We start from the raw sequence: 21392 nt of genomic DNA on the forward strand, positions 1-21392 counted from the left end.
ACATCAACAGCAGAGATATCAACACCTTTAGAGATAACCAGATCCAAAGTGTGACCTTGAGTGTGTGTCGGTACATGTTGTCCTCTGTCTTTATCAGAACTGATAGCAGTGTGACTGGTGAAGTTAAATAAGTTGGATGTGAAGAGTTTTACTCCAGCCTTGTTTAGACACAGTCCATCTGCTCTAAAAAGATGACCACGTTCCAAAAAAATAGTAAAATTTTCTATAAATTTTAGTGAAAGGGCAGCACAAGCTGAAGACAGAAATGTATTCAAAGAGTAAATCCTTGAGAATTTCAGATCTCCTTTGTGGACTGGAGGTATCTGGCCACTGATGAACACTTTAGGCTGTAAACAGCTCACAGTTTTTAGCAGATGGGTGAAATCCTGCTTTAACACCTCAGACTCCTCCTTGGCTAAATCATTTAACCCAAAATGAATCACAACATTTTTCAAATGTGGGTAATCTGCAACAATATGCAAGATTTTGTCAGCCAGGTCTGATACTGTGTCATTAGGTAAACAGATCACTTTCACGTTGCTGCTAAACATCTTCTGAGCATCTTTAACAGAAACGTCTCCCACTATCAGTGTGTGAGGTTGTTGCTTTGGCCTACCATGTCACTTTTGTTTTCCTGAAGCACTTTCAGTCTTCACAGTTCCAGAAGGTTGTGTGTTGACCTCATTAGAGCAGATCCTAGGTCATTCAGCAGTGGGGCGAATCGATTACCCAGTTCTACATGAAACTGGGTTTGTGACTTGGTGATAATCCTGCCTTTAGCAGATGTCCACTTTTGTGCCTGGGCAGACAAGGGAGTTGATGTTGAGGCTGCAGTCTGAGAAGGGAGTGCAGGCCAGTCCGTTTCATTATTGATATCAGGGCGCTTTGCTCGGCCCGTTACCCTTTGAAGTGGATATGACTTTTTCTTAGGCTTAGCTCCCAGAGTATTCCAGGGAGGACTCACACCTGTTGGCTTATCAACGGGAACAGGATCCTCCCTAGGCCTGATAGCTTTGTTAGCACGGGCTGGTAGCGAGTTAGCTTTATCCACAGTCGTATCATTATCATATCCACAGTGTCCATTAACCTCAATGTTTACTTGTATTCCTCGCACTGTGGTCTCCAGTTCAGTAATCTTTTGGAGAAGACTGCTGTATTCTGTTGTGGAAAGAGCCATACTTCTGCTAGCTAGCTTGCTACTTGTAGCTAGCTAGCTTGCTACTTGTAGCTAGCTAGCTTGCTACTTAGCTTTCCAGTTGAGCCAGCAAATAAAAAAAGCAGTAGATGATTACCTCAGAGCCAGAGTCAGATGGTAAATGATAGAGTTTGATGTTGAGGTATCGAATCATTTCCCAGAAGAAAAAGTTCATGTTTAGTAAATAAATTCCTCTGTGAGCTCCGCTCTGCTCTTTAGCTGCTGTCAGCTCAGCTGCCGGAAGTAGATCTTTAATTCCGAATAATGAATTTATTAAGAACATCGTGTATCCATGGCCAGTATGTCTCCATGCATCTGGAAGTCGCTAGTAGCTAGTCACTTGTAGCTAGTCACCTCTCACTGTCCCTAACCATAACCAGATGAAGTCCCTATATGTGTCTCTAGTCTCTCAGAGCTCCACAGATGGAGCATTTACCAGGATGGAAGAAGAAAACGTATCAGGATTCTACATACTGCAGCTTTAAGTGATTATCTCCCTCCTGTTTCCACTCAGGTGTGACCTACCCTCACTGTTTATCTGAATGTTTGCTTATTTGTTTGTTCTGTAGTGTTTTCCTCTACATTCTAGATTCCCGTGCTTGTTTTATTTTATTTTATTTTTGTACACACATACATAGCATTATAGTTTCTAATGTAACTAATATATAATATATACATAGATATCTCTCAGACTAACTCACCCAGAACAAGGAGAACCTGCAAATTCTACACAGCAGGTCTAAGCCTGTGAAAGGAAAACTCAGCTGTTCAACCACAGAAACACAGCGTGTTAGCGTTCAAAGTGTGTTCAATCCCAGCTCAATGTCCCAACATGGAATGAGGAAAAACCAGGAAAGTTAATAATTGATGATGTTGATTGTTGATCAGGTTGGGGATGGAGAGAACTGATGGGTGGAACCATACTCAGGGTCAGTGACATCACCTCTGTGATGTCACTATGTTCCAAACGCCAGGATAAAAGAACCACCAGAACACTGGACAATGCCCCCCCAGCCCCACCCCCTGTGACCTCTGAACCTCCTAAGAGAAGACAAGGACAAGACCTTTAATTCAGGGACACAAGATCCATTGGTTTCTAACTGTTCAGATCTTTGAAAACGCTAGGCCAGGTTCACAACTCGTGTTTGTCTTTGTTGGTTCTTACATGAACTTTATGGACCACAGCAGACACAGTGGTGGACCATAGGTGATAAACCTGAAACAGGATAAATGCTTCATCACACTTATTACTAGTGCTTCCTACGTTACCAATGGATCATGTGCTCCTGGATCTGTCTGGCCCTCGACCTTCACGCTTGGTCTTGATGACTGCCAAGATGCTCCTCTGCCTTCAGACTGGATGGATGGTCTTCTGTTGGCTTTCTTTGTCTGTCTGGTTCAAACAGTTGCTTGGAGCTCCTTCCACTTCTCGCTGCCTGTCAATTCCAGCTGAGTGTAGGTTTGTCCTTGGATCACTCAGTTGCCCCCGAGGACTTATCTCACCCCGTTGGTCTTCAGCAGGAACCAGGACAACCAGCCTCCAAACATCTCTCCATGCTGGCAGCAGTGGGTGTGTTGACATTCCTCTGTCGAGCCACCTCTCCACCTTCTCTCCTCCTACAGAAATAGATCTGCTATACATCATATCTGGTGGACATGTCAGCTCCTCTAAATAGTCAGTGTGTGTTTGGGTCTGGAACATGTTCAGTAAACTACTTAGCATATGTCTCAGCTCCCTGTAATGTGATCAGCTTAGAGCTATGAACATAGACTGTTCACATCACTAATGATTAGTCACAGATATACATTGGTTCTAGACTCACACAATCTGGAAATATGAACATATACTTTTTTCTCATTGGTCCATAATTACATGTGAGAATGTTAGAAAAGATCTGATCTGTTTTAATTTATATATTAATGTTACTTTATTGGGATATAAAACTACTTCTTCATTTTGATTTTGGACCCAAAGTAATTATTTCATCACTGGTGAATATTAAATATTTTACTGGTTTAGGAGTAAAACATACCTGAGTCTGATTCTGTATATACTGTATATATATATGTATTTAAATCCTGTGGTGTTATGGAAGTGTTGGTTCTAGTGGAAAGATGTGATGAAATTGCTGTTGATGTGTCAGCAGCTCCTCTATAATGTGTGATAACAATTTTCATCTCTAGTAATTGATGATGACAGTGAGGATAAAGAAAGAAATGATGAAGACAGTAGGAGACACTCAACCAATCAGATTACAGTAGATATCTGTACATATTGTTCTCTAATATGAAGTTCTACGTATGTGAGAAGATTCAGTTTTGTTGAGTAATACTTTGTGTTTATTTTGGAAATCCTACAAGTAAATAAATAAACAATCAACCCATTAATCATTAATCTGTGTCACATCCTGTACAAAATGTCTCGTAGTTTTTGCCCCAAAACAATTTTTATTTTTTAAGAGGCACAGATTTTGTTTATTGGTAATACATGAAACATATTTTTTGTTATATACATTTTTACTAAAGCTTTGAACCTTCTGTGTTTATTGTGCTTTGTTCGTTTCTCATCCCTTCTTCTCATGTGATGAAAACAATGATGTATCTCTATCTCATCTCCACCCAGGGTTAGGGTTGACCTTAACCCTTGAGCTGAAACATGTTCCTTCAAGCTGGACAAGCATCGTAGAAAATAAGCTTGACAGTTGAAAACCACTCGTGGACCATGAAGAATAAAAGATAAAAGGCTTTTAAAATCCAATTGTGGTCGCGAGGGCAATGGCTGAAGACAAGTCAATTAAGGAGTGGACAACCTCCAAGAGCCTTTTTACTTGTCAAGCCAATCATTGCATGGCTCAACAAGAATTATTGGACGAATTCAATAAATTGTCTGACTGACTCAATGAAGGGCATTTGTCAGACATGATAAAGGAGGAGGAAGAAATGCAAGTTCTAGAGCATCAGAACGAAATCGAAGAAACAGCCAAAGAAGCTGAGAAAAGATTCAAGCTCGTGAAGAATATGTTGAGACTTTGTGGACAAACAAGAAGTAATGGAAACCATTGTAGTGGCCAAAGAGATTGGACAACAAGCACAAGATTTACCATGTCACTAATTTTGAAAGTTATGGTGTTTACATGGACTTATTGGGAAAAGGCTCAAAGAAGTCAACGACACCAAGCGTTCTTGGAGAGAAGAACACTCAATAACAGAATCAAAGGAATACAAACTGAAGAAGAAGTTGGAACTAAGAGAGGCAGAGTTCCATACTGCAAGATGAATTGCTGATCAAACTTCAGGTGCCAATAATGATGGAAACAAAGCACCACTGACTCCTGTCCTGTCTTCAGTAGGGATTACTACAGATGGAAAAAGGACTGGGAAAACTTGCAGAAACAAGGCGAACCCCCCGGATCTGTCAAAGTAAAAAGATAACCTGACCCTGCTTGATCCTCAAATTTGAAGCCCAGATGTTCCTCATGTGAACGATGAAGATCAATAAGTGCTATCAGCGCAGTGATGTTTTGGCACAGAATACCGATCAGTGCGGCTACAAACAAAAGGTCCAGCAGAGTGGGCAGACGCAGCTGGTACATGCTGGCGCCATCTTGCTTCTGGAGACAGGAATTACAGTTAAAGCAATAATGGTCTTTGAAAGAGCTGTTCCTTAAAATAAGGGATATTTATATATAGAGTCTTCAGTTGGACCTGATCTAAAGTTGATAAAAGAATTGTGTTTGGTGAAAATATGTGCAAATTATTAACGAATAACTATTTCTGGCTAGCTATAAAAACTGTTGTATATAAAATCTGAGATCCTTGGTTGGCATGTTACTGTGGGGTTGTGAGCAAAAATGTTATAATTGAGGCCACTAGGGGGCGCTGCAAACATGGCAAATTTATATCCCTTAAATGGCACAATTGTTTTTTACCAAATTTAGTGGGTTTGACATTGGGTCGCTCCTGAGGCCGTACCTTGAAGTTAATTTTAATTGGTCAAAGTGGGCGTGGCTTATTGCGACATAAACAACAAACCTTTATTTCAGCTGAACTATTATGTTGAGGGCTGTGAAATTTACAGGATATACTGTATATAGCAGAGTACACACATCACCCATTATAGCGCCACTAATCCTAACACAATTCTTTCAAAAATTGTTTCTCACGCTTACATGAACCTCAAATGACATTGTCATAAGTGGGGATTTTAATCTAGTTCTGGACCTAGCAAAGGACCAATCATCTTCTAATCCCAAAACTCCAACCCAAGCAGTGAAGACACTTAAGAAAGAAATGGTCGACCTCAAACTGGTAGACATTTGGAGGGAACTGAATAAAACACTACGTGAATATTCATTCTACTCACATGCTCAATAATTATTCCAGAATTGATGTTTTTCTTATTCACCTTGTAGATTGATGTGAATATCTATGACATCACACTCCTCTTATGATCCATGAAGCTCATAGGAACATCACAAGGGGTTTAACACACACCTACTAAATGATGTAGACGATGTCAAATGAATCAAGAATAATATTGGCAGCTTTCTCAGCACTAATAATGGGACTGCCTCACTGTCCATTGTGTGGGAATCCTTAAAGGCTTAAATGTGGGGTGAAACTATAAGCTACGCATCATAGAAAAACAAGCAGCATCTGTTAAAAACCAACACGCTTGAATTAGAGATGAAGATTCTTGAGAGGGAACATGTTCAAAATCAAAGTGAGGAGACCTTCAACACTCTAAAAAACAAAAAGATGGAATATGACATGCTAACAACATGCATGGTTGAAAACGCTATGACCAGAACGAGACGACAGTATTACAACATGGGGACAAATGTGATGAACTGTTAGCATGTTTCCCTTCAGTTAAGACCAAGGCAGGAACCACTATAGTCCATGGACCTAAATGAATTAATGAGGCCTTTAGAAACTTCTATGTGGAGTTATACTCCTCTCAGGGTGTGGATAGTTGTAAAATTGATAATTTTTTGGAGGGAATTTGGATGCTGGGAGTGGCTGAGTAGACATGGGAGGATCTGGAGGTGGAGATCACTAATCAGGAAAGCTTTCAGACGGTAAATCAATGGGACCAGATGGTTTCTACAAAGTTTCTGGATCTGATCTCATTACACTATTAACAGGCATGTTCAGACATGCAATTGAGATTAACCAGTGACCCAAAACATTAGAACAGGTCCTGATCATAGCCTATAGACCTATTTCTCTCCTGTCATCTGAATACAAGATATTTACCAAGGTTATTGGAAAATGTATCACCTAATCTATTAAATAAGGACCAGACCAGTTTAATTAAAAATCATTTTTCCTCTGACAACATATGTAGATTTCTAAATATTATTTATTGTGCTAAAGACATCAACAACCCTGTAGTTCATTAGATTAGATGTTATAATAAGAAGAAGTCATGTGATTTCATTGACTTTAACGACTAGATTAGATTCTAAATCTATGTAGATTCTGTCTTTATTCAATCGTGATTATGTTCATATAATACATCTTTACTGCTGTAGCTATAATTCAAGTCTGTGAGTCTAACACATTTCCACCAGGGGGCGCTCCAGTCAAAGATAAACCATCAGACTGTATTTGTGTTTTTAGACAAAACTCTAAAACATTTAATTATGTGTATATTTATTAATGAGCCTTAAAATATATTTGGTTTCATCTGTTAAACACGATAGTCTACGTTTGTATTTATCATCAGTGTTTAAGGGAAATAAAGATTGAATCTGTTCAATAATAATATTTATGGTTAAAACCAAAACGTGATCATGTGACCAACACAGATCTGTGTGCACGCAACAGAGAGAGATGTGTGTGTGAAGCAGCTGTACCCCCCCCCCCCCCCCGGATGGATCTCCCTCTGCTCCCCTGGTGTGTGTGTCTGTGTGTGTGTGTGTGTGTGTGTAACCAACAATCAGATCCCTCTCATGGTGAAACCCCGCCACGTTTCTATGACGACGCTCCTCTCTCTCACTGCGGACACACAGACCGTTCACTCGTCTGCTGCTGCCATCCTGATGGTTTCCATGGCAGCGTGGGAACAAGTTTGATCTGAGCTGATCCTGGTGGACCGTCTCCTTCTCCTCGGTGTTCTCTCCTCCCTTCACATCGTCCTCCTTTTCTTAGATGTTGGGCTCGTGTTTCCGTGGGAATCTCTCCTCCTCTCCCCCTCTGCACCATGTTCACGTTTGCTGCGTTCTGCTACATGCTGTCCCTGGTCCTCTGTGTGTCCCTCATCTTCTTCGCTATATGGCACGTAAGTACTGACCTGTGTGTGATGCAGTAGATGTAGATGAGGAGCACACCTGAGGCTCTGATTGGCAGAACCCTCTCACTGTCCTTTGATCCTTTGATGTTCTGCTGACCCACATTGAGCAGCTTCACCATCTCTCTCCACACAGTGTTTTTCATCCTGATCAGAAAAAATAGCCCTGGTTGTGTTTATTGATCCCAACGCGTTGCTAACGCTGTCATGTGATCAGAAACATCTTTATAATGAAACACGAGCTTTATTTAGAAAAACACATTTTCATTGTTTGTTTGCATGGAAACATCTGCTCAGTCTGTTCAGACACGGCCGTGACATCATAGTGCACGTTAAAGGTCTCAGTGCTGCTGAGCTCCACTCAGCGTTAGCCTCAGCAACATCTACATCTCACAGGCTTTGTGTCCCTCACCTCCTCCTCTTGTTGTTTTCATTTAAACATCTTAAGCTTCTCATTGAAAAGAAAAAAGAACCAGAATGGAGAGAGAGGTGCTTCTGAAGCACGTGGGGGTGATGGTGATATTTACTACTACATACATTACATTTACAGTAAATACAGGATTCAGGAACACGCCCAACGTCCTCAGTGACTGGACATAATTATGTGGTTGTGCAGGAATGGCAGGGATTGTTTGCATTAGTAGTTACATTCATAGTTACATTAGACTCACATTATTATTATTATTATTAGTTGTATTAAATGTGTTATTTTTCTGTATTCAAAAATAATAAAAATCAAACTGTGCCAGTGTTTCTGAGCTTTTCCTTTGATGTGTTGAGTATTTGATTTATCTTCCAAACCCAAAAGGCTAAAATCATTGAAGCTTGAGTTTGACTCTGCAGAGGATGCACGGGTCAAAGCGGAGGACAGGTAGTGGATGATAAAGGGATTAGGCCCTGTCTGCAGGAGGACAGATTAAAGACAGCAAGAGAGGATGGAACCAAGTTTTTCTGTTAAACGATGGTTTGATGGTAAAATAATCAGAAGAAAATGTGAAACTCGACGTCCTGACAGATCAAAGAAAGTGTTAAATAATAGGATTAAGATCTGTCGTACAAACGTGAACGTTTTCAGGAAGATTAAGAAGCTGCTGTTTTACTGTAAGATGGCTGAGACATTATTATTAACATTATTATTAACATTATTAACATCATTAACATCATTAACATTATTATTAACATTATTATTACCATTATTATTAACATTAAAATCAGACAGAAAAACCTGAGTTCTACATCTAGATAATATGAGTTTCATACATATATATAAATGTGTGTGTGTGTGTGTGTGTGTGTGCTGAGTCAACAGATCTGACTGCATATCTTGAAGTAAAGTCATCAACAGCTTCCTGGTAGCTAACCCTGGTAGCTAACCCTGGTAGCTAACCCTGGTAGCTAACCCTGGTAGCTAACCCTGGTAGCTAAAGCCCTGGTAGCTAACCCTGGTAGCTAACCCTGGTAGCTAACCCTGGTAGCTAACCCTGGTAGCTAAAGCCCTGGTAGCTAACCCTGGTAGCTAACCCTGGTAGCTAACCCTGGTAGCTAACCCTGGTAGCTAACCCTGGTAGCTAACCCTGGTAGCTAACCCTGGTAGCTAACCCTGGTAGCTAACCCTGGTAGCTAAAGCCCTGGTAGCTAACCCTGGTAGCTAAAGCCCTGAAGGCTAATGTGCTAGTGTTGAGTTCACAGAATTGATCCAGATGTTCAATAACCTCTGCTGTTCCTCTATTGCACATTAGTCCAGTTTTCAAGTCTTTACACTGGCTCCCAGTCAGCCTCAGAGGAGACTGTAAAGTTCTGCTGCTGGTTATAAATGTGTGAATGGGTTTGGTCCAGAATACATCAGTGAGATGTTAGTCAGGTATGAACCCAGCAGGTCTCTGAGATCTATGGACACAGGTCAGATAGTGGAGCCCAGAGCTCACAGTAACCATGGTGATGCTGTGTTTAGTTGTTATGCCGCAAAGAAGTGGAACAAACTGCAGCAGAGCTGAAGTCAGCATCACATGTGAACATTTTTAAATCAAAGTTAAAGGAACTATTTTTATCTACTGTGTATGATTGACAGGGAGATTTATGGTCATGATGATGATTTTAAATGATTTTACTGATGATTTTAAATGTTCTTATTGATTTTAAGCTGCTGAATGTTTTCTGTTGATCATGTGAAGCACATTGAGTTGCCTTGTGTATGAAATATGATTTACAAATACATTTGTTATTGTTCCACAGCTCAGTGGTTTACAGAAGGTCTGAAAACCTGAGATTATCATCTTTACACATACACTGTTACTTTAAATAATCTCACATCATTTTTATTGCAAACACTGAGGATTTGTGGATGAAATTGAATGATTTTAAAGATTCTTGTTCTGGATGTCGGTTCTAATCCCTTTTTATACTCTTGTAAGTCTATAGATGTTCTTCCCTACACATTAAACCATGTTAGCTAGCGACTAATATTATACAGCTTTGTGGATACGCTAATGGTCAGGTTTCTGATAGCATGCATGCTAACAGCATTTAGCTTGGACTGTTATGTTAAACTGTTATTAAATGTTCTGTGATCAATGAGATATTTAATAAAGACTGAATAAGCTCCATGTGATTGAAAATGTGCTTTTAATTTGAATTCCTGTAAATCTGAATCAATGTTCAGAAACTGAACAAATCTAACTGCACCACATGTTTTATGTTCTTTTCCACAGACGCTAATGTGGTGATAGCTAGCGGTTAGCTACAGCCGCCTCTGAAACAGAGGCAAATTCAAAATGGTGATTTAAAGCAAATATTCATAGACATATGATGAAGATTTAATGTTAACAATAAACGACTGATGTGAGTTGTTTAATAAACGCACAGAACAGAAAATATCTTTATACTTTACATCTAATAAAACAGATTTTTATTATATTAACAACAAATTCAATTTAACTTTTTTTATGTATCTCAAATAACAAAGTCATCTTAGTGCGCTTAACAAAATATAAAGTCTATAATAAGACAGAACGAACTCAACAACATCCACATGAACAAACATTTAGTGACAGTGGAAGAAAAAAGTCCTTTTTTATAATAATAAATCTTTAGAACCAGGTCCAGAGGTGGAGAACATCTGGTTCCACTGGTTGTGGTTAGTGAACAGAAGGACAAACAGAATAGAATAGAAGGATAGACCATCAGAATGTTCTAGACTAGTTGATCAGGAACCACCAGCTCCAGCATCAAAACACCTGAAACAGAAATAATTTAATCTAATAACAGATTTTTATGAACTTAAATCTAATAAAGATGTGATATCAGTACATTCACTATTACAATGAAGGTTTAGAATTAATAAACCACTAAAGTATACTAGGTTGGAATTTATTATAAATATTATCTGAATAACAATTTTAATTCCCTAAAGGAACATTCATACACACCTTATTCTTGCAGCTGCTACTTCCTGGTTATGGGTGAGACTTTGTTTGATGGATAATTTAATAATAATATATAAATTATTGAGAATTCTACATTATTAACACAGCTGTGTTTACTGTTATCAGAAACCTTTCAAAAGCAATGTTTTTCTTTTATGAATCAAACTTCATTATTAGAACGTTTAGGAAATGTCTCTGTTCCTAAATAACTAACTAATAACTAAACTAAATTATTTCCCTAATGATTTTACTCCACAGACCCGTTAGCCTTTAAGCTAACGTTCTTTTCTTAGACAATGGTCACTCTGAACAATGTGCTGCTATGAGTAAATTAATAAAAACATTATGGATCCTCATCAAACTGTCGATCAGATCAGAATGAAGTGTTTACACATTACAAAGTACATTATAATTACACTGTATATTTCATGTTCATAATAGATGCGGTTTTTCTAATGATAATTAGTAGGTAAAGTACAACATGTCATTAGACTCAGAACATGATGATGATGATGATGAAGAACATCTGAGGTGTGTTCCATAAAGGAGGTTTAACACACTCTGAGTCTATCCATAAACTCTAGGTCAACATACCCTCCATGGTAAACTCTGTGTATCTGATTCATTACAGCTGATATGAAGTGGATCAATCAACCCTGAGTATGTAAACCTTAGGTTACTGACGTGCACGTGATAAAAAGCCATCATCAATGGATCAGAGATTACTCAAACTACCATGGCAACCAAACGGAATATAGTGATTTATTCACCCTGATGGTGAAATAAGCTGGTGTTTGATGAATATGATCCTGTTCTAAAGGTGTGTTCAGTCTTCAGTGATTAAATCACCTGTAATTAATAACACTTTATGATCACTTCATCACTTTATTTCTTCAGTGACGTGACGAGTGGTGAATAATAATAATAATAAAATGTGTCTGAGGAGACGTGTCAGCATCATAGGATGTCTGTATAGAGAGTCCTCCTGTTACACTGGATATAAACACAGTGACTGATGCTTCATATCTAATCATTTATATTGATTTTAATGTAATATTATCACCAGATTCATCTCAACGTCATAAAATATGTCATAAAAAACACTGAAGTGGGACGTGAACCTGTGACCCATCACGTCCAAGAGCAGCGTCACAATTCACTGTGACATCATAGCTTTATAGATACGTGATCTACAGATTTAACTGTATAACAATATAAAACAATAAAAGTGTATTAATTTAAATGATCATCTCCTCCTTTATATTATCTACAGGTTTGTATTCAGTGAACTTTACTACAGACGTCAGTAGATGTTTTAATGTAGATCAACCTCTCAGTGTGTTTCACTAAATGATCTACATCTACGTTAGAAAGAAAACTACCGTTATCACAAAAACATAAAGCAGCATAACATTAGTAATGATGTGAACACGTCTGTGGTGTGTGATGTCACTAATGTGTTTCAGAGAAAAGTGTTAAGGTTCATTAAAGTGTTCAGGTGGGCGGAGCCAGGTAGAAACCCAGGGTTTCTTTGATAAAACCTGTCAGTGACCAGGTTTAGTTCATGGACAATGTTACCATGGTAACATACTCAGAGATAAACATACCTCATGTTTATGAATGAGATACTCAGAGTTTCATCATTTAAACCTGAACATACTCAGAGTACTGCTTTATGGAATAAACCTGTGTAGTGACGTTTAAGAACAAGCTTCATCTAAACAATCATTATTTTATCACAAAATGTCTTTTGTTCAAACATTTTAGCGACAAAACTGATTCTGTTTTCAGTGGAAACAAATCCAAACGCAGTAGCGCCACCTAGTGATGAAACTGACAGTTAAAGAAGTTTATCATTAAACTATTTACTGATGATATTAAACGTGTGTGTGTGTGTGTGTGTGTGTGTGTGTGTGTGCCAATGAGCCACTATCACCACTGGGAAATAAAGATCTGTGTACACACACACACACACACACTTCTGTCTGTTTCCTCGTGCACACGTACGTGCGCTCTCCTGAGGCTCATCCACTCTATGAATCACATTTGTTTATAATGTTTAAAATAGAGTTTATTCTATAATAGATGATCTAATGTCTTATTAGGATAATAACTCATTATTATGCCTCAATCACAACTATTTTTTCTACTTTGAGCTGCAGATGATGAACAAACTTATTCTATAATTAATATAAATAAGCTTTAGTGTTATTTAAAGCACTGGTTCCCAACATTTTTGTCCCGTGTTTTTTTTTGCATTTTTGTTGTGGAATCATATCATTAGTACGGTTATTACTCTTCATAATCATATACATTTATGGAAACATTGGTTCCTAAATTAATCTACAAACTCAAAACAATGAGTAGAATTAAAAGTAAATTTAGCTTTTTAATTATCATGCAATTTTTATGTGATTACTTCAACAGTAAATAAATATGGTCTTTTTGTAAAATGTAGCTAATTATTGTCAGAAGTGATAAAATGTCCTCCATAAAATAACCCGTTTCAATAAATTACATCACAATATATAAAAACAATACTTCTGTTAGTTTGTGGTGAATATGTATAAAAGTGTTAAATATTTCCAAGTACCCCCTGCAATGTGCTCCTGTACCCCTAGGGGGTACACGTACCCTTGTTTGGAAACTACTGCTTTACAGAAATCACTAACAATGAACTTTACATAAGTCTAAACACTGGGAACAGTTAATTTAGTTTATCACAGTAGATAATTCACCTTTATTGATTAAAATCTCGTGTCTATTGCAGATGTCGATATCTCATAACGTACAGCTGGATGTGATATAATTATTCATTTATTAATGTGATATAATAATATAACGACTCACTCTTTCTACATGTTTCTCTCTTTGACAGATCACAGCTTTTGATGAACTCCAGGCTGACTTCAAAGTGCCAATCGATCAGGGTAATCCTCTACATGCGGTATGTGGCCCTAATGATCACACATCCCATAATACAGTGTACAGCTGTTTGCAGCTGTACAGCTCAGATATACAGTAGAAATATGAGCAAAGGGAGCTTTTAAACTTCCACTGAAATGTTGATGAATGTCAAACTTCCTGAAGGAAAGAAAACATCAGACTGTGTAGCACGTTGCTAAATGCTAAACGTTGTTTGGATAACAAGATACACATTGAACCAGCAAACACTCAGATGAGTGAGAACACCTGGGTGGAGACAAGACAGAGGGAGGGAGGGGGAGGGCCCACACACTATGTTCACACTGCAGGTTGTAATGTTTTTTGTGTGATTGTTCATATTACATATTAAATAATAATAACAATAATGATACATAGTCTGAACAGAATGTGACCCTGAATTCACACGTACAGTATGTGATACGTATGTTAGTAAATATGAGGCGTCCAGTGTAGGACTATGTGTCGCACTGAGAAAGTTTCTTGCACTTCATAACTTTATAACAGTTTTCTCCTCCATGGCTGTTAGTACGATGACGTTTTAAAAAGAATTATGAATAAATGACTTTGTGATGGTTTATCTACAGTGATGAACATCCTTTAGCCTCAGTCAGAGCCTCCTCCCTTGTTATTACATATTTTGTAAAAAGTCAGCTTTAACGGGACAGTTGGATTTTTCTCGCATTGTGACATCACATTGTAGAAACTCCTGACAATACTGGCTCCTCCTGCCATATAAGAGTGTGAGCTCCTCCCTCTCAAACTACCTCACAGGTAAAACAAACACTGTAGTTTAATATAGAATATATATTATAATTTATTGTCATATATAAAGCTCCATACACTAAAGGTGTTATCTGCATTTAACCCCTCCCTGATCAGCAGTGGGCAGCCATGGAGTAGCAGTTCCATTTTTAGTAGGGATGTAACGATTCACTCAACTCCTGATACGATTCGATTCACGATACTGGGTTTACGATACGATTTTCTCACAATTTATTTTACAAAATGGGACTGTAGACAAATGACTGAAATATATTCCTTTATTTTTTGGGGAAAATACTGTATTATTTACCTTTTATTTTTCATTGTCAAAAGAATCCCTTGATAAACTATTCAAAATGATGCAATTTAACTAAAAATAAATCTTGAATGAAATAAATAAAGGAATAATACAAATGAAGAAGCCTATTAATTTACATTCTGGTTCTATAATAAACAATTCAAAACTGCATAATAGTTATTTTTCTTTTTAAAAGTGCAACTGAAAATGTATTTTGTGCCTTAACAATTGGACTTTAAAAAAAAAAAAAAAAACAGTCATTTTACTGTATTTACATCAGATATTTGTTTTGACCAGCAGAGGGCGCTGGTAACCCAGTGGTCGGTTGGCATGCAGTTATTCCACCAGTGAAGAAGAGAAGCTATGCTAGCAGACAGAGCTAATAGAAAAACCTGACTTTTACAGATATTCAAGTAATATTACAGATATTCTTTCGGTGCTAAAGGAGTAAAGAATCATTTATGAACATGTTTAACAGTAAATGGTGGCCAGAAAGAAAATAGTAGCAGATTCCGCCCGTCACGTCCGCTTCTAGAATGATTAATATATAGCGCCCTCTGCGATTCAATTTTTCAGAGCATCGACATGAACCGTGGTACCTATGAATCGATTTTTAACTGCCTTACGATTAATCGTTACATCCCTAATTTTTAGTATCCATTATACCACTTCGTATCCCTTTGACTTGATCTGACGTGTTTGTGACACAATGGTAAATGTACATGATTTATATAGAGCTTTATCACCACTGAAACAGTCCCAAAGCTTTACATATCAGCTCATTCACCAGTGGGACAGGACTGCCATGCAAGGCACTAGTCGACCACTGGGAGCAACTTAGGGTTCAGTGTCTTGCCCAAGGACACTTCGACACATAGTCAGGTACTGGGATCGAACCCCCAACCTCTCTATCAGAAGACGACCCTCTACCACCTGAGCCACGGTCGCCAATGCGATGCAGCATTTGAACAAAACAAATGATTATTAGCTTAAATGCACTATTCCTGTGGTTAATAGAGACGAGGAGGACAAAGTGACGTAGCAGCTCTGGTGAGTGTTTGACTGATTCTGCTGCTGCTGTGATAAACACACAACTTTTGTCGGACTCACAATCACATTTGCCGCTTAAATATCCATGTGTTTCACTGTAACTAGTATGTGTTGCTGTAAAACAGTGGGAGGTTTTTCAAGGATAGTTTACATGGGAGCTTTAATTCCTCTTTAAATCAGAATAAAATAAATAAATTATCTTTAAACTGACCTTGTAAACACTTCATTCCTAATGTAAATTTAATTCTGAATTACACACACACACACCACACACACACGCCTCACATGCGGACGGCGCTCCCGGCCCTCTGTCCACAGAGTGAAGGGTTCTGGTGCGCCCACAGCCTGCCTCTAACCCGGCTAACTGTGTCATATGATCCAAGCTAGCAAAGGCTCAATCCACAGTGATGATGTCATCAGTCCTACAATTTGATCAATTTGTCTGCTCCCGATGGACAATTTTATGAAATAATTAACGGTATCATTGCAGTCCAAACAAATCCAACATTACACACCTTTCAACCAAGCAGCAGCCATGTTGAAAGTCTCAGCTTTGTCTCAGCCTGATTCACAAAGATATTTGAGGAACACACACAGACAAAGATTCCTTGCTTTATAGATGGACTAGTACATGCCCATCAGAGGTATATATTCATATAGTGGGAGGAGCATAAGTCCAGTTGTCAATTATGACCTAAAGAGTGTGTTTGAAGGTTGTATGTACATAGGTGTACACACTCTGTGGGTGTAAAGTAAAATAGTGTGTGTGATTTATCTGGTTTAATTCTATGAGACATGAATATGATGAATGTGTGCAGTGATTGGCTCTGGCTGCACACGTGACTCTTGCTCAGGTGAAGAGCTGTGCAGTGAAATAGATATAGATGGTGCGCTAGCGCCCCCTCACATTCTGAGGTCAAAAGCTGAATAGGTTTCATTTCTGGGCCGTTCAGAAGTGAAATAAAATTAAAATAAACATTTGAAAATTACCAAATTATTCCAAAATAATGGATGTACACACTCGGGGTATTTGGAAGCCGTTGACTAAGTTTCAGGTCTAACTCATACCACGTCTGGGAGATATTTGCTCCACACACACACACGCAGACCTTCTTTGCTTTTATAGATAGATGTGCAGTTTTTTGGCTAAAAACAACAATGTGTGGATAGCAAAAAAATTGCTATAGTGACTGATTACCCTGATAAAAGTCAGCGTCTATAGACACGTCACATACATGTGATTGATCTGATACATGTGATTTATTGTCATTCCAAAAGAAGGCACAGATGACGGGGGACAGAGGAGCTCAGGTGGGGGCGGAGCTAGTGTGGCTGGATGGAGGGCAGACAGAGCACAGGAGAAGTAAAACAAAATTAATTCAAGAACGGGTTGACTGGCATCCAACCCATCCAACCATAACCCTGGCATCTGATGCAGTGGTTCACTGGCTCTTTATACTGCAGAAGGTGATGATGAGCAGGTGTGTAGATGACACAGGTGAGGTGATTGAGGGAGGGCAGAGCACACTGATGGATGTGATGTCATTGTTAGATCTGTTAGAATTGTTCGTTTCATTATTTAAAGCCAGGCATTAAAAAATCATTTCCTATGAGAACCTTTGTGGTATCTGGCACTTTGTACTACTTCATATTAGTCATCAAATATTAATGTTTGCTTTGCTTTTCCATCACTGCTTATTTTAAGAATTAATATATGTGCTTTTAGCTTTCACATTGGATACATTTTATTTAGTACCACTATAGACACAATGTATATACATACATGTGTTATTTAATGATGTTAAATAATATCCATTATGACATTGATGTGATGGCAAAAGCAAGATGACGCTATGTTTCTGGAGTAAATAAGCACTGGGTAACCATAGGTAACCATAGGTAACTGTAGTGGGTTCGATACAAGAAAATGATATGGCTTAGTCAGATTCGTGTTCTGGTGAATTTATTGTGCAGGTCCGCCCAAAAGTGCAAACAAAAAAAAATGACTTTGCCAAAACCAGATCCAAGTGTACTTCTTTCTATAATAATTACAATATTTACAGCCTGCTTCGTCCTTGCCAAGAATTGGTACCTTCCATGTACTCAGCTCCCCTTCAAGCACACACCACCCTCCTGTCGTGTTGAAGGCCCTTTATATAGCCTGAGGCCCCGCCCCAACACAATGAAAATAAAGAAACCAACAGTCTCTCTACACACAGAAACCAAATCACAAGATAAGTATTTTTAACAAACTACAAAAAAACTAACCACAATAATATATTTACTAACGGCTCAAAAATTCCCCAAAAGAGAAAATAAAATAATTCTTTACTGAAACCGTAAAGTCACCTGACGTCCCGTGACGTCACTCATGCGCGCCCTGCATATGACGCAATATAATGCGGAAGACGTATTCACTCAGGTTGGCTGGGTGAGTGTATGAATGAGTGGCGTAAACCGGTGAAATGTTTGCAACTTGGAGAAACTATGGATATGAAAGGAGTTGAGCAGCGGCCAAGTGTGCACCCATGGCACCCATGGCACCCATGGCGGCTGCGGTGGCTGATGACAAGAACCCTGAGGACCGTGGTAAACGGATGAAGCGGTAAGGAAAAGCTGGTCTGAGTGAGTGTGAATGTATATGTGTGCGTTATCGCCGTGGCCCCCCCCCCCCACTAGCTGATGGGGCTACTCCGTCACACCTTCCTCCCTCTCCCCAAGGTTGCCAAGGTTGGGCAACCTGGAAAGGTAGTCCGCCACAACGTTGTTTATGCCCTTGCGATGACGGACCTCGAACTTGAAAGGCTGTAAGGACAGATACCACCTTGTCAGCCTACTGTTGTGGTCCTTCATGCTGTTAATTCAGGTGAGTGCGCAAGTCGCATCACTAACTGTCGGCAACTAGCGGGAATAACTAAACGTTTGCAACCATCATTACAAGCATACAGAACATCATTTTCGATCACAAACTGTTCTTTACCCGAAAAGGAAGGGTGTGTGCTGGTCACCACCTTCTCAAATAAACATTTTAGTGAAACATCCTGTCTCTGCAAATTGGCAATATTATCAGGTACTTCCCACAGCCCATCAACAGTTAAGTCCTTGGTATCATGCACAGTACACCCCAACCCTTTCTCAAAACGCCTCTGCCGCCGGGATTTGCGTAGTCCCTTGGTCCCTCCCTCGCACAGACTACCATCCAAGTCAGGCAGAGGTTGGAGACCAGCAACTTTGGCTTGAGTCCGGGTAACGACAGGGCACACCACATTCCCCATGACCACCCCCCTAGAGTCACTTCCGGGCCCCGGCAAGAGGTCCATTAGCAGAGGGAAATCCGTTCCCAGGATTAAGTCCTTTGGCAGATTGTCGACTACTGCCACAGTCATGAGATACTGTTGCCCCTCGATCTCAACAGAGACCTCTGTTTTGGGGTAAACATGACAATCCCCGTGAACACAAACAATGTCTGTCTTGGAATGATAGTCTATATTGCTGACAGGAACCAAACTCCTTTTGATCAGGGAGGTGAAGCTCCCACTGTCAAGCAGTGCTATAGCCTGCTGACCGTTCACAAAAACCAGTCTCTCAGTTCTTAGTGTAAGTTGACTTCCCCCTTGCTCATTCTCAACACGAGGAGCATAACACGCTCCCGTAAGTTTAGTTTTACGCATTGGACACACTGACGCCTTATGTCCCAGCTGCTGGCAGTAAAAACAAATTAAGGTCTTACCCGGTCCTGGCTGATACGGGGTAGAGTTGGCAGTACCTCTAGCATCCTGGCTGAATTCACCTTGGCGATGTTGTGGTGATCCAGGCGGTGGAGCTGGACGATGGCCGGAACTGACGAAGCGGTTGGGACCTCGATGGGCATTCTGGTATTGCAGGGCCAATCTTGCAGTGGTGATACCATCCTCAGGTTCATGCTCCTTCACCCAGGTCCTGACTTCCGTCGGTAGAACCCCAAGCAGCTGCTCCATGATGATCAGCTCCCCAATCGCGTCTTTGGACAGTTGATCTGGACAAATCCAACCCCGGTAGAGCCCTTTAAGCCGATGATACGTCTCCGTAGGTGTCTCCCCATATGGCACCGTGGCTACCCGGAACTGCTGGCGGTACGTCTCTGGAGAAATGTCAAACTTGGTGAGCAGTGCGTTCTTTAGGCAGGTATAGCTATGTGCTTCCTCATCATCCATGGCAGAATATGCCTCGAGCGCTTTCCCAGCGAGAAGTGGGACCAGCCGGCATGCCCATTCTGACTCTGGCCATCTCCAAGTTTTTGCGATACGCTCGAATCGTAACAGATAAATTTCAATGTCTTCGTCGCGATGATAGGGTGGAATCTTAGGATCATTAAACTGCCTCCAGTCTGGTCTTTGTCCACCTTGCCCCTCACAGTTGTCGTTGAATGAAGTAGCTTCTGGCTCTTTCCCCAGGTAGTAGCCAGGCTGCACTACCACTCTCGTGCCACCAGGGGTTGGTAGCCCCCTCATAGGAGGACTACTGGATATCTCCGTTACAGCAGATGCCTGGGACAGCCGTCGTGGCGGCGGAGACCTCTGCGGTGGTAGCTGTGGCGGTGACGTGCGCTGGTCTGGAATGGCCGCCCTCAGCCCACGAAGCTCCCCCAGCAGGCCCTCCTCTCTCCTCTCTTGTCCATCCAGGAATGCCTTCATTATCGATACCAGCTCAGCGATGGGTTTTTTGGCAGAAGCTTCATCTTCCCTTTCCAGTGACCCAATTTCTTCCTCCTCCTCCTGTTTCCGGAGTTGACCTTTACGCCTCCTTCGACTAGCCATATCCCACTTCTGACACCAATTGTAGTGGGTTCGATACAAGAAAATGATATGGCTTAGTCAGATTCGTGTTCTGGTGAATTTATTGTGCAGGTCCGCCCAAAAGTGCAAACAAAAAAAAAATGACTTTGCCAAAACCAGATCCAAGTGCACTTCTTTCTATAATAATTAGTGATGTGCTGAGCGTGCCGAGTCTTCAAAGCGTGTACCGAATAATCTAAGGGAGATTTTTTTGAAGCGTGGGTCGAGGCGCGTGTTGGTGACGTATGTGGTGACGTTCGAAGCCTCGCGAAGCGGCCGTACCACGTGACTGAATCCGGAAATGATTCGCTGGTTTGGAGCGCGATTCAAAATAAAACAGATGAGTCGACGCAATGGATTCCCCCTCACTTTTTGGGTTATTGCGCTTCTTTTGGCATCCTATTTGAGCTTCTTCTTTTGCGATGGAACCAGCAAGAAAGAGAAGATTTTCTCCAGTTTGGGAGCACTTTGAACAGATCTCACCTAATAAGGTAAGGCATAGCAATAATTATGTAATAATAGATTACACAAATATGACAACATATAGTTTCTCTTGCTCACATTTGTCTTTTCTAAATAGGTTTGAATAATAGTTTTTTTAATTGTAGGT

At 40.0% G+C, this 21392-nt stretch overlaps 1 protein-coding gene across 4 annotated transcripts in view; it reads left to right on the top strand.

Moving 5' to 3' along the window:
* Positions 1–7093: 7093 nt before the first annotated feature.
* cnih3 (cornichon family AMPA receptor auxiliary protein 3) overlaps positions 7094–21392 on the top strand; it is a 57787-nt gene continuing 43488 nt past the window's right edge. For all 4 annotated transcript variants that reach the window (XR_003672968.1, XM_028440062.1, XM_028440064.1 and 1 more), the window contains exons 1-2: positions 7094–7481; positions 13791–13859. Coding sequence is in view for 3 of the 4 variants with exons in the window: in XM_028440062.1 (XP_028295863.1) it covers positions 7404–7481; positions 13791–13859 (147 nt within the window). In the remaining variant the exon portion in view is untranslated. The remainder of the gene's footprint in view (positions 7482–13790; positions 13860–21392) is intronic.

This window comes from Gouania willdenowi, chromosome 24, assembly GCF_900634775.1.
Source record: "Gouania willdenowi chromosome 24, fGouWil2.1, whole genome shotgun sequence".
NCBI classification, from domain to species: Eukaryota; Metazoa; Chordata; class Actinopteri; order Blenniiformes; family Gobiesocidae; genus Gouania; species Gouania willdenowi.